The sequence below is a fragment of the Gobius niger genome (genome assembly GCF_951799975.1).
Source record: "Gobius niger genome assembly, chromosome: 5".
Lineage (NCBI taxonomy): Eukaryota > Metazoa > Chordata > Actinopteri > Gobiiformes > Gobiidae > Gobius > Gobius niger.
Window position 1 is genome coordinate 25167356 of NC_136856.1, and position 14921 is coordinate 25182276.

The 14921-nt window shown below is 41.8% G+C and overlaps 1 protein-coding gene across 1 annotated transcript in view; it reads left to right on the forward strand.

The window, feature by feature from the left end:
• Positions 1 to 8395, forward strand: part of ankrd50 (ankyrin repeat domain 50) — a 63390-nt gene extending 54995 nt beyond the window's left edge. Inside the window, exons 4-5 of the mRNA XM_079556449.1 lie at positions 3068 to 6585; positions 6759 to 8395. Of these exons, the coding sequence (XP_079412575.1) occupies positions 3068 to 6582 (3515 nt within the window). The 3' untranslated portion in view covers positions 6583 to 6585; positions 6759 to 8395. The remainder of the gene's footprint in view (positions 1 to 3067; positions 6586 to 6758) is intronic.
• Positions 8396 to 14921: the final 6526 nt, after the last annotated feature.

The window sequence follows — 14921 nt, forward strand, 5'->3', positions numbered from 1 at the left end:
GTGGGAACCGAATCGGGAGGTCACAAAGTTGCAGGAGGGGAGGGAGGATGCAGCACAATGCGGGGCTGGGAGTGGGCTGGGGGTCACTGAGTTGTTGTAACGACCTGAGCCTTTTATACTGTGTACATTAGAGTATTGTGATGCGGCAAGGTTTTATTAGATCCACTCTTTGCACAGCTGCCTCTCCGCCAGACACTATAAACGACACCTGGGAAGATTCATACGCAGACCAGATACAGACCCGAGCCATCATAGTAAATCTTAATGTTAACTGCATGGATCGTCCATCTGCCATGGATCCACGCTTTGTGATGGAGTTTAAAGCCATGTTTCCGTTACGGATCGCTGAGATTTGGCTAGTGCGGCTTAGTTTGCTGGATATGTCTGTCTATGACCGTGCGAGCAACACAATGTGAAATCTAGACTAAAACCTAGCCTTATAATTAACTTTTGCCAATGCTGGAGTCAACTAGAATAAACCTAAATTAAGTTATCTCAGATGTTTGCTGAGCTACTGTAATATTGATTTGTAAAGCCAGCACTGTGCCGAATCAAACAGCCTTAAAGCAGTACTAAGTAACTTGTTTACCTTAAATCCTTTTTGTAGTCCCTTTGGCTGCCTCCAGGTATGGGCCACCAATACACACTAATGGAATATGAAGACGAAGCTAACAGGCTAACGAGCAAAGCTAGCAGTGGGCTAGCGCCACTTAAACAGTATTTACAAGTTTGAGTGAAAAAAAAATATCTCCGTTGTTTAATTGGATGTACAATAGCCCTCTCTGCCTTTGTCTTTTCTGTCAGCGTAGTATTTACTCTCACGGACAATTAATGAGTTAAAAAACACACCATGCTACGACACCTGCAGTGGCGCTTATGGCCTCAAGGAGCATGAGTTACTTAGTACTGCTTTAAAATGGCATGACCTAAATCCACCTCCACCCCGCTGTTGATGCTTATGCCAGAGGCCAAGACCCCTGTTACTAATGTACTATGGTCCAGTAACTTTGTATGGAATTACATACATAAAAGCATACAGCAGTGGCAATACCCATAATGCACAACTCTCATTGGGAAATCTGCCATCACCAGCCCAGTAGAAAAATACAATTTTATGCTAACATTTAAAATTACAGAGGTTAATACTTGCCATTGTACCATCAAAGTAGCTTTTTTTTTTTTTTTTTTCCACATGGTTGCGGTTTATTGCTGGACTTTATCACTTGTTTGATTGGAACACAGCCCTCAAGGCCAGAGTAAAAAAAAAAAAAAAGAAGAAAAATGGCATTACCGTGTGGCAGTAAGTCGAGGGGCTCTTATCTAAAACAAACCCAGAGGCACACATGATAAAGAAATCCCACCGCAGCTTCTTCTCATGTTTACCTGGATCTGTTGTCCAAACTGTCACCGGCCGTTTGGGAACCCTTCTTGCACTCATCAGGTGTTAACCGTTATCTGGCTGCCAGGTGTGGTTACCAGCCAGGCCCCCTCTGCGGAATAGGATTTCACAGGCTTTTTTTTTTCCTACCCACATAATGGCACTCAGCTGAACACAGAGCTGCCTCGGGCTAAGAGTACTAGCTATATTATGCTAAGGGGAAAGATAATACAGAATCAAAGCATACAGTATTTAACTTGCACATTAAGGGATGAGAGATTTGGAAATGCAGTGCTTTGTTAAAGGGTTGGTTTTTTTATAGACTATGGAACAGAAAAATGTAGCAAACAACGTTGTGTGTACTAAAATAGACCAGAACTTCAACATGAGCAACCCTGAGGTCTGCCAAGGAGTTCCCCCTACTTGAAAAGATTAATTAATTATAACCAGTTTACATTTCAGGAGTAAATGCTCTTTCCATTGTTTAACAGGAACCTAGATCCACAGCAAAATATGTTATATCCCTTTTAGTTTTTGTCTATATATGTCTCTACCCCTGACTATTCAGTAAAACAATACAGCAATCTTCGTAGTAGTGACAATATAATGGAAAATGTCACTTTTCTCGAAGGAAACTGCTACTTCCTTTAAGGCCTTTTGGAAAATACTGGATATCAGTACAAATGCAAGCGACTGTCTCAGTAACCCTGAGAAATTTTAATGAAAGTATGCAAAAACGCTACCCTTGCCCTTGGGTCCCAGACGACACAGCTTTTACATAGACGCTCGTTGCTGTCTGCCCATTAGCGGAGACCATTACTGACTTTTTTTTTTCAATGTCTCACTACCATTTAAGACCAATCATTAAGACCCACTGCGATAATATATTTTCCAAGGCTATTTTCTAAAGGCACCGTGGAGATGTGTTACAGTCCATTCATGAGATGCGGACACGGAAATTAGGCCTCCCTCGGTATCCGCTTGAGATTCTTATTCAGCTATCAGTGAAGCTTTACTCCTGCTGAGGCTAACGATCTTTCCAGATCAGTCAGTGAGAATAATGGATGAACTTTTAATCAGATTCCTGTGTGGAAGGAAATTATTTTCTTTCTGAGATTTCTTCGGTAGCTCCAGGGGGATTATGTTGGTGTGAGCCAGTGTCCACTGATAACCCGCTACACTTATTTTGCTGCTGCTTATCATTACAGATACGCGAATCTGAGCTTGCTTTAACATTGCTTCATTTCTAATTGTCTAGCACAGTTCTGAAACTGTGAAACATGTACCAGTGGTGATATTTGGGCTTCTGCAGGTGGTACTCAGGATGCTTTAGTTCTGTTGCGTTTGGTGTTTTTTATGGTTTACAGGTTAATCAGGTTAATTTAGGTTGATTTTAGGCCTTTTTTAGATCTGGGTTTGTCCTGATTGATCTCGACCTGTAGTACTTGGAAGGTCAAATATTTAATAAGGTGGCATTAACAATATGTTCTGTGTAGAAAACAAAAATTACAGTAATGCAGTTCGTAGACCCAATGATCATTTTTGAATTTGTAATATTACTAATACTGCTATCACACAAAGAAAATACATTTCTAAAAAAGCATTTAATTTTCTTTGGTCTTTTTTACCTCACAAAACTTCTGTATGCTTGTACTTTTACTGATGTGATGTTCTTTCTGTTCCCTGTAGGTTTCCGGAAGATCAGTCTTGACGACCTGCGGAAGGCCTACATCGTCAAAGATGTCCAGCAGTACATCCTCCACCGGTTGGACCAGGAGGAGGCCCTGAGGCAGCATCTGACCAAGGAGACTGCCGAAATGCTCAACCAGCTCCACATCAAAAGCAGCGGCTGTTTCCTCTACCTGGAGCGCGTTCTGGACGGAGTCGTGGAGAACTTTATCATGCTTCGCGAGATCCGTGACATCCCTGGCACGCTCAACGGGCTGTACTTGTGGCTCTGCCAGAGACTATTTGTCAGAAAACAGTTTGCCAAAGTTCAGCCCATTCTCAATGTAATCCTGGCAACATGCCGGCCACTCACTGTCAAAGAACTGTATCACGCAGTCTGGACCAAAAACATGACGTTAACCATGGAGGATTTTCAGAAAAAGATGGACATTTTATCTAAACTGTTGGTGGATGGACTGGGAAATACAAAAATACTTTTCCATTACAGTTTCGCGGAGTGGCTTTTGGATGTTAAACACTGCACTCAAAAATACTTGTGCAATGCAGCAGAGGGGCATCGGATGTTGGCCATGAGCTACACTTGCAGAGCGAAACAGCTGAAACCCCTTGAAGTTCAGGAGTTTGCTTTACACCTTGTCAATTCTAACCTGCAAATAGAGCCTTTTAATCTGGCTCTTTGGATGGTCTGGAATGGAACCCCTGCTAAAGACGCTCTCTCAATCTCAATACCAAAAGAACAGGAAGTGTTGCAACTTTTAGTCAAAGCTGGAGCCCATGTTAGCAATGAGGACGACCACGCCTCATGTATTGTACAGCAGGCCCTGGAGAGAGAGGACTCAATACGAACGTTACTTGATAATGGCGCCTCTGTAAATCAATACGACTCAAGCGGCAGAACTCTCTTGGCCAATGCTGCGTACAGCGGAAACCTTGAAGTGGTCAATCTGCTCATATCTCGAGGAGCTAACATGGAGCTGGAAGACAACCACGGACAGACAGCACTTACTTTGGCCGCGAGGCAAGGCCATACTAAAGTGGTCAACTGCCTAATCGGCTGCGAGGCCAACATTAACCACACCGATCATGACGGATGGACAGCGCTTCGCTCGGCGGCATGGGGCGGACATTCAGAAGTGGTGTCCGCACTTCTGTACGCCGGTGCCAAAGTGGACTGCGCCGATGCGGACGGGAGAACTGCTTTGAGGGCAGCAGCGTGGGGTGGGCATGAAGACATAGTGTTGAACCTCCTGCAGCACGGCGCGGAGGTCAACAAGGCGGACAATGAAGGAAGAACAGCTCTCATTGCGGCGGCGTACATGGGGCACCGGGAGATCGTGGAGCACCTCCTGGGGCATGGCGCTGAGGTCAATCACGAAGACGTGGATGGGAGGACTGCGCTCTCAGTGGCGGCCCTCTGCGTCCCCGCCAGTAAAGGCCACGCATCAGTAGTGAGCCTCTTAATCGAAAGAGGAGCGGAGGTGGACCACTGTGACAAAGACTGCATGACCCCTCTGCTTGTGGCAGGCTATGAAGGACATGTGGATGTTGTGGATTTGCTTTTAGAAGGTGGCGCTGACGTGGATCACACAGACAACAATGGCCGCACCCCTCTGCTCGCTGCTGCATCTATGGGCCATGCGTCAGTTGTCAACACTTTACTGTTTTGGGGCGCTGCCGTCGATAGCATTGACAGTGAGGGAAGGACTGTCCTGAGTATTGCCTCTGCTCAGGGAAATGTGGAAGTAGTTCGGACTCTGCTGGACAGAGGTCTGGATGAGAATCACAGGGACGATTCAGGATGGACTCCACTGCACATGGCTGCTTTTGAAGGCCATAGGCAGGTGTGTGACGCCCTCATCGAGCAAGGCGCTCGCTGCACAGAGGTTGATAATGATGGTAGAATACCGTTAATATTATCTGCACAAGAAGGACATTATGATTGTGTGCAAATTCTTCTGGAAAACAAATCCCCTGTAGACCAGAGAGGGTATGATGGGAGAAATTCCCTCAGGGTGGCTGCACTGGAGAGCCACAGGGACATAGTTGAGCTGTTGCTGAGCCATGGCGCTGATATAGATCATAAAGATGCAGATGGGCGTCCCACACTCTACATACTGGCACTTGAAAATCAACTGGCCATTACAGAATATTTTCTTGAAAATGGGGCCAACGTTGAAGCGTGTGACACAGAGGGTAGAACTGCTCTTCACGTGTCCTGCTGGCAAGGGCATCTCGAAATGGTGCGACTGCTCATGAATTACCACGCAGATGTTAATGCCTGTGACAATGAGAAGCGCTCCGCCCTCCAGTCTGCAGCATGGCAAGGCCACACTAAAGTGGTGCAGTATCTTATAGAGAATGGCACCCGCGTAGATCACACATGTAACCAAGGCGCCACAGCACTGGGGATAGCTGCTCAGGAGGGGCACATTGATGTTGTCCAAATACTGCTGGAGAATGGTGCTGACCCCAACCACGCTGACCAGTTTGGACGCACAGCAATGAGAGTAGCAGCAAAAGGAGGCCATTCTATGATCATTAAACTCTTAGAAAAATATGGGGCCACAACTCTGAATGGGTGCAATCCCTCTCCTGTTCATACGATGGAGGAAAAAACACCTTTATCGGTAACTGGTAAAATGCAGTCTCTTACCATTAAATCAAGTAGTTCTGGCAGCACAGGAGCTGGAGACATGCAGTCATCAGGCCGTTGTCTCCCTAATGGACCTGTCCATGCCTTCAGCTCCCCCTCTGAATCTCCAGACTCCACAGTGGACAGGCAGAAATCCTCCCTCTCTAATAATTCCCTCAAGAGCTCCAAGAACTCCTCCCTGAGAACCACATCCTCCACAGCCACAGCACAGACTGTCCCTATTGACAGCTTTCATGGAATGACTTTCACAGAACAAATCCAGCAGCACTCACTGCCTCGCAGTCGCAGCAGACAGTCAATCGTATCCCCCTCTTCTACAACCAAGTCTATTGGCCAGCAGCCATCCTCCCCAGCCAGTGACTTTGACTGGTCACAGTTAAAAGCAGGCATTAAGGCCACAAAGGGAAATAAAACTACTTCAAATGGCAAAACAGCTCTGGGAGACAAGAAGAAAAACAAGAACAATGGGTCAAACCAAGTTCTGGAGTACGAGATGACCCAGTTTGATAAGAGAATGGCTCTGAACAAAACTGTCGCAAACATCGCAGTCAAGGATCCTCATTGTAAAATCATGATTGGCAGTCCCATTCAGCAGAGCCAAGAGCAGTACTTCATCCAGCAGCAGAGCCTTTCAGAGAAAAAGAGAAATGGGATCATGACTAACCCCAACTACCACTTGCAGGGTAATCAGGTGTTCCTGGGGCGAGTGTCAGTCCCCCGCGCCATGCAAAACCGAGGTCACCAGGATGTGCTGGAGAACTATCCCATTGGAGAGACAGAACTCAGCCTGAAACAGGCGCTCAAACTGCAGATCGAAGGATCCGACCCGGGGTTCAACTACAAAAAGGAGACACCTTTATAGCTGGTAAGATACAAACCAATTCTCTAACTTTCTTTGCTTTTGTTTATTGCTTTTTATGACAAAATATATAAATTAACAGAAGTAACCATCTTTTTTTTTCTTTTATTTTTAACAGCTGGACGTAATTTGATCTTATTTGCATTAACATGAAACCATTTTTTTTGTTTTGTTATCAGTTTCAGATGTCGCTGATGCTATTCATCGTGCAGACATCAGAGGGAATGTGCCAAAGCAACTGTTTGTCATTTGCATAAAAATCCTGCATTTGTGCTCATCGGCGGGGGACCTGGAGAAAACCTGTGGGAGAGACCATTTCTGCCTGAGGCTTCTATGGACTGATACTTCGATGTGCCTACATTTCTTACAGCCTTCTTTATGTATCCATGCAAACTATCTTTTTTTTATTTTATTTAATGTATTGATATTTAATGAACAGTGTATGCACTTTTTCAGACATGGCGGAAGCATTTGTTTCATCATGTGGTATCCATTCATATCTTAACTGTTGTCAGACACATACCAATGCTTTATTATTTAATTCCTAATAGGCATCTTTTTTATTTGACACTGACTGCGATGCGCCACTGAGTGCATTGTGACACGCAGAAGATACAACAGTAACAGATGTCATGGTATGGATTTGATAGTATACCTTTCCTAGAGACCCCAAATAATCTGTGTTAACCCTATCAGTGTGCCCAACCAATGTTGTGTTGATATGTTTATAGCTGTGGAAACATCCTTTTGATTAGCATATTTATTTTTATTTTGCATTACACTCAACCATGGTGCTGTGCTCAGAAGTTGCCTGCAGTTATTTTTGGCTTTCCCATTGTTGGCTTTGTGTGTTGTGACTTAACACGAGACAGAGGGAAGCTTCACTGAAACAAAAAATATTCATTTTGTCCCTGTGGGATTTTTGTCTTTTTTTTTTTCTTCTTTTTTTTTTTTTTTTTTTAGAGTTGTGCATTTTATGTTTTTGTGTGTGAAAAAAATCTATATATTAAAAATGCCCGTTCTGTAAAAGTTTGGTGCTAAACGCAAGTGAAATTGGTGATTTAAAAAGTAATGTCTGCAGAGTTCTATGTATAACCTACTGTACTGCAAGAAACCCCAGCTTTTGTGTTCTTTTGGTTATTTTCGGTGATTCCTGCTGGATTTTCAGGAGGCGTGACAAAAGAATGACTTATAATTGGCAAGAGCCATAAAGACAAGTCCTAGTTTTCGAAAAAGCGGAGTTCCAAAGCCAAAGTTTGAACTGACAGATTCTGTCCAAACTCCTTCCTGCGAGAAGCTGGATATTCGCTCAGTCGGACTTAACCCTTTTGGGAAATGGAGGGTGGGAGGCTGAGAGAACTCCGACATCTGTTTCTCATGAACTGTGTGGAGCTGCGTTTACAGAGCTGTGTCATATTTTTGCTGGCTTTTCCATAATGTTAACAGTGAGCTATTTTTGCCAAGTTCTGGGATTTGAGGGAGGGGAGCAAAAAAGAAAAAAAAAAACCTATAGCATGCACAAACACTACTAAAGCCGTAGTGAAAGCTCTCAGCTCTCCAGTACTACACCAGTCGCTCAGAAGGGTCATGAAGGGTCAATGGAAGGAAATAAAGCCAGACTGGGTCCTTTAGAAGAGTGTTGGAGAACATACTGTACAGTCTTATTGCAGATATCATGTTGTGAGATATGTGTGTCACCTTTGTCAGTGATGGGATTGTAAATAGCTTACCATGTACATTGAAGTCTCATTTAAAAAAATATTCCTGTATTATATGAAGTGGGATTTTCTGATGTATATTAAAGTGCTTAATAAACATATTTGCTTTACTGCTGGAAGGTCATGTTTTCTTTCAATAATTTTGCCCAAGATATAATGAGTGTTTACCCAGGACCCAGTGTGTCATAATAAGACCTCATGTAGACAAGACAGAAAAAAAAGGTGTTTGCAAAGGACATATGTACCTGGTATAAAGCTTCATTCGTCGATAGTGGTTGCCTTTCTGTGTATACTAATGTGAAAAGGCAGCAAAACCACAGGGCGTGCAGATAACACCAGCATGAGAGTCGTCATCAAAACAAATAGATTAAAGTGGAGTGGAATGGACAAGTATTTGCAACTGCTGCCCCCTTTTTAGTTCACCCGGTTCATGTGAGTCCAAAGCAGATCAAGCACTCCGATAGACACTCATTAACAATCGTCACTCTGTGATAACAGAGTGGGCCCCGGTCTATGTAGCCTATTGTGTGAGCTTTTTCTAAAAAAACGGAGCGTGCTATTTATAGTATTTCTGATAAGAGACGATTAATGGGTCCAAACATTTACATCGAATGCATTTGTTCAGTTTTTTGTTTCAATCTGTTTCTTATGCCACAAGCAGAAATTCCCCATAATATAATTAATTTCCTCCACTAAACTCATTAGCTTGAACGGAAATGATTGCATCTTCTGGTTTAAATCAGGTTACCACCAGTGTCTTGTACTCGCTTGACCTCGTCTGACAGGGCCACACTACAGTTATGTAAATGTCTCATTGGAATCTAACTTCACACATAAAATCAGCTCAATAACACATCTAAAGAAAAAAAATCTGTATTGCACACCTCCACTGCTTTCCTCAATGTTCTGTTTTGCTATGTTTTGAGTAGTATAGGTGTAATGTCAAAAGGTGTACACTTAATTCCATTCTGAACAGAAAAACTGTCTAATGCAGCAGCACTGTCACAATATTTATACCCAATTCAAGAAGAAGGTAAGCAACATGTTATTCCACTATCCTTTGTAGCCATTTTTAAAGGGACTAACACTAAGGAAATGCTAACACATACAGTGGCTCAACTTCAATGGATTCAGACTTCACTTGGAAGCATTTAATTTTTGTAAAGACGAAGCAGCTTTAAGTTTTCTGCTGACATTTTGAACAAAGTGGTTAGCCTGTGTGTATGCTAGGAGGGTGGGGGCTAATAGCTAAAGCATGTGGCTGTGAAGTCATTGCATGCACAGTCCAGGCTTGGAGGAGGACGTCCCTGTGAAGTGGCTGCCAGTGGACACATCTGGTTCCTTTCCTCCCATGCCCTTGTTTTGGATACAGCGCTAACAAGCTCCCACACCATACAAGCAGATCAGGAGCGGTAATGTCCCACCACTTAGACGCACAGTGTGCGCCATGCAGAGGTGGGTATGGAAATCGGCTACATTCATGTAAACTGTGAAGAAATTGTACTTGTCAGATTAGTTATATTAGAGCATGTTTGAGTATGAATGAATGAATTATTGTTCCTCCTGGGAATTTTTTTTCTGGGCACATATTGCAGATGCAGCTGACAACATGTAAGACAGAGACAGACAAAAACAGCATTAGTGCAAATCGATATAAAACTGATCATAAAATCAATAAGTGCAGACTTGTACAATGCAATGAATAAAAACACTTAAAAAGCAAAAAACTTAATCATCCAACCGACCAAGGGCAGACAGATACTAGTAAATTTATAAGTGACCAATTGAGAGACAAGGCTTTATGTTGCGGTACATGTACAAAAATAAATCATTTGTAATTATTATATTGCACAATTAGCCAATTTAGTATGAGCTAATTGATTATGGCAATACTAGTAAAAAATAAAAGGTATGATACACTCAAACAGTAACTTGGTGTTAAAGTACTTGAATTTGAATCACTCACTATTTATTTACTTCTACTTACTTCTACTTGAAAAGTTATATAGAATACTAATTATACTATAATAGAATACTACAATAACGCCACTCTTGAAGCCCTTGACAAACCATTGTTTGGTCCTGAGTTTGACTTTTGTTTCCTTTAAACTTATTTACAGTGGATAATGAAAATAACACTTTTCATTTTGTTATGTTACAGCGTCATTCCAAAATTGATTGTTTTTTGATATTGATTGATTTGTGTTTTTCCGCCTCATCAATCTATACACAATACCCCATAATGACAAAGTGAAAAAAAAGCGTTTTGGGGGTCTGTAAACGAACATTTTCCAAACTAGGTCCCAGAGTGGAAAGATCTCAAAACGCTGTTTACGTGGCGCCGTTGTTGTCGCCGCAACTTTTACTAAAACGGCACGCCACATTTGACAAGTAGAAAAACATGGCCGAGTCAGTCTGTGTTTTTGGACTGACAGTAAAAGTCACAGACAGGTTTTTCTGCTTTAGTCCCGTTACTGAAGAATAGACTTGCCTCCCCAGCTCTTCTGTAGATCGTAAATCCTTGAATCAGTTTCATTTTCATTGTTTACATTCAACACATTTTCTTCTTCTTTTTCCGGCAGGCTATGCTCAGGAATGCACAATGCTGCCCCCCACCATCCAAAACCAAAACATCAAAAACTAAATTTTCTTTCACAAAGTTTACCGCGTATGCACCCTCTACATCTTGTCTTATTATCTGTGTTAACGTCACAGCGCCTCACACAGGCCTGGAAGATGAATTGCGCCGTTTTCACACTAAGCTGGCTTCGTGCTTACAAAGAAAGTTTCTGAAAACATAAGCGTTTTGTCTTCGTGTGGATATAGCCTTATTTTAGTTGTTGTTTTTAATGTTTTAAAGATGTATAAACAGGAAATGAGAGGAAATAAATGGACCTGTATGCATATTTAGTACAGAATACAGAATATGCAGATGGCCTTTGCAATGATTACTTCTAGGTTCCGCACAAACCTGGTACTCGATACTTCATTATAGTCACTCAGCAGTAATTATTAAAAAGAAAAAAAACTTGCACTTGAGTATGTTGTTTCAAAGTACTTTTAATAGTGCATTTGCAAAGACTCAAGCCCTTCATCCAGCCCCGAGGATGGCTGCATAAGTGAAATCAGCTGGGGTTGTTATGGTGTGCTGAAAGACTCCAAACATATGGCTCTAAGCGGGCTAATGTTGTCTAATTAAAACCGAAAAATGCCTGGTTCTTGTGTGTCCTTGCAGAGAGCGCTTTCCCAGCTCGTCTAGGAGGAGAGAAAAACACTTAACAAAGAATGTAAACAGAGAAGCGTGTTTGTGGAGTTGGCAGCGACGTGAACCTTGAATTGCACGCGGCATTGCCTGTGATCGTGAACGCGGTGTAGGTGTCGCGGATGGCAGGCTTACAGATATAGACTTTAAAAGAAAAACGCTGAAAAATTATAGCACTTAAGGAACAGTGGACAATGCAACGACACTTGAGGGTACTTCAGACCAGTTTTTGTAATCCAATTCTGAAAGCAAAGGATCCGTAATACTAAACTTCAAGCCGCAGGGTGTAACATCTCTCAGACTTAATAGAATAACCATCATTTATTTCATCATGGGTGTCTTTATCGGCGAAAGATATCTAAAGTTCTAATCTAAAGTTCGTCACCATGGAGATGCACTGACCACAAGTTGCCAATAAGGTTTAAATGCCTGGCGCTAGGTATGTCCCAAAGCTCACTGCCCAGGATGGGTTAAATGCCTCGGACAAATTTCCCTACGGGGACAAAAAAGTATACAAATAAACAAAGATTTCAGTCGCACTATTTTCTTCCTTAAAGCAGAACTAAGTAACTCATGCCCCTCGAGGCCATAAGCGCTACTGCAGGTGTCGTAGCATGTTGTGTTTTGTTTTACTTAATCATTGTCTGTGAGAGTAAATATTACGCTGACAGAAAAGCATAGTAACACAAGGGAATCATTTTTGTCACTCAAACTTAGCTGTAAATGCTGTTTAAGTGGCACTTGCACCATAGCTTTGCCTGTTAGCCTGTTAGCCTCTTCGTGTATAGGGTCTACGGGTCGGTGCAGGGAAAGTTGCAAGTGTGATTTTCTGGCCAGAGACATCAGGGGGAGATGAAAGACCCCACAATCATCCCATCAACACTTGGATTGCCCCCAGAGGGACTACGAAAAGGATTTTTTTTAAGGTAAACATGTTACACAGTTCTGCTTTAAAGGTGCATTATACAACTCAAAAACAATTGATATTTGTGCGTAATTTAACTTTTTGTGATCCAATGGCTGCATGGGTGATTTGCATGGTGCATTTACTTTCGATTACGGTGGCCTCTACAATGCTCCAGGATCAATTGTTTTGTAGGTTTTCTGGTGTGAGGGTACGTCAGCAGTGAAAACCGCCCTGTAACTGTCAAAACAATTGACCCTGGAACCACTGTGTTGGAAACAGTGTTAATTTCGTCGACTAAAATATTTAGTCTCAATTTTAGTCAAAGTGACGACTAAAATTGGACTAAGACTAAATTAAAAGTTTCTCATGAGACTAAAGCTATGACTAAAATGTCCAGATATTTTAAGATAAGATAAGATAAGATGGTACTTTATTGATCTCACAGATGGAGAAATTGCATTATTATTGCATTATTTTAGTTGACTAAAATAAGACTAAATAAAAATGAAAAGGAGAGACTAAAATCATTGACAGTCTGAAAGAGCCTCATATCATGTAAATTCACTGCCAAATTAACAGGTCTGTGCTTCATTCATGTGGAAGCAGCTCCATGAAGTCGAGGACCTTGATTAAATATGATTATAATTAATAATATCAATGCAAAGTCGACTAAATTAGTCTTAAATTTAGTCGACTAAATTGACATGCAATTTTAGTCGACTAAAACTAGACTGAAATCGGAAAAAAAAATTAGACTAAATCTCGACTAAAATTAAATTACATTTTAGTCAAAAGACTAAGACTAAAATTAAAATAAAATATGTTGTCAAAATTAACACTGGTTGGAAAGTAAAGGCGCCATGCAGTTGCTGGGTCAATAGAGGTGTCATTTTTTTTCACATCGAAAGTTCCACAATGCAGCTTTAAGCAGACATATGCAAAACCGACCATTTTGAGCTATAATAACGTTCAATATTCAAAACTTTTTTTTTATGGGATGACTTCCCAGCATTTTGAAAGGGGCATGCCTCAGTTGTGTTTCGATAAACTCACATGCATAAATGATACTCATTTTTGACAATCCCCCTTGCTATAATTTTCCCATTCATTACAATTCAACTTAACTAAAATTAAAATCCCTTTGACCCCAGACACACTGGTTACATCAGATTAAATTACACACTTAATCCAATAAACTGCCAAATCCTCCACTGCGAGTCCCTCCTCTTCCCCAGTCTATTTCAACGGTGGCCTGTCCAGACTTGCAGTGCTAAGATGACTAGCGCTGCTTTATCAAAGGTCTAATGCAAAATGGTGGAGAAAAAAAGAATGAACAGCCCACCAAATCTAACCAGGTCATGTATTCCTCACACATTCTACACTATTTTTACTTTTGCGTCAGGTGGCTTGCCTCCTACTTCATGTTGCAATGCGTAGTGCGTATACATTATTAGCATACACAGCATATCATCAACCTATTTTGAGAATAATTGCTGCTGTGGGAGACTGGCATGGTTACAAGCTTACCTCTATCTGAGCCTAGCTGCCGGCCGTGCCATGTCGAGAAAGCAGCCAAGTTGCAAGCTACAGAAGCTGGTGTAGAAATCTTCCCCCCACGCTTTGATTTGAATTTGTCCAATTTCATAATGACACGAGGGCAGCCATGCGGAGCTCTTCATCACACTTTTTTTTTTTTCCTTTCAAATGAGATTGTACCGAGTCGTCGGCCGAGCAGCAAACCTTCGTATCCAGGCTTCGGTGGGAGCAGTGATATTTTTATAAGTGTCTGCAATTACCAGGCAATCTAAAGAAGGAAATGTGTGCAATTTATGCGCTCAACAATCAGCAGGTCACATGTCGCCTATGTTTAGCACGTTTCCTAAGTGCTAGGTAGTTATAGAAGATCAAAAAGTGGTTCGTTATAACTGACTTTATTCATGTTGTTTTGCCCAGAATGTTCAGGTCCCGGCTGCTCTGCAAATGGTTACAATACAACATATGGGCAGAGAAGGGCATTGGCCTCTGTCTCATTGCACGTAATGGAACTGAAAGCACCTTTTTTTTTTTAGATAGATACTTTATTCATCCCTAGTAAGAGAAATTCAGGAGTACAGTGTGCACCATACATCATCGAGATATTCAATACAGAGAATATCAGTAAAAGCAATCAAAAAGCGAACACCAATAGTAATAAAGTTCCTGGACTTGCTGCTGATGTGGTCGGCTGGTTTGCACTCACCACTCCATAGGCAAGGTTTTAAATGTTTGCCTATTGCTATCTCTGTACAGTATATTCAAGGTTGGCTAGTGTTGATATTTTTTTAGCCTCGCGTCATGCTGGGTGTTGTGTTTGAGGTCATATAAATGGGCAACATGAATGTAAGAACTAAATAGGACTGCACTTCTTAGGACAAATACACTTTTTTATTCGCTTTTATAACTAGGACTCTCTCAT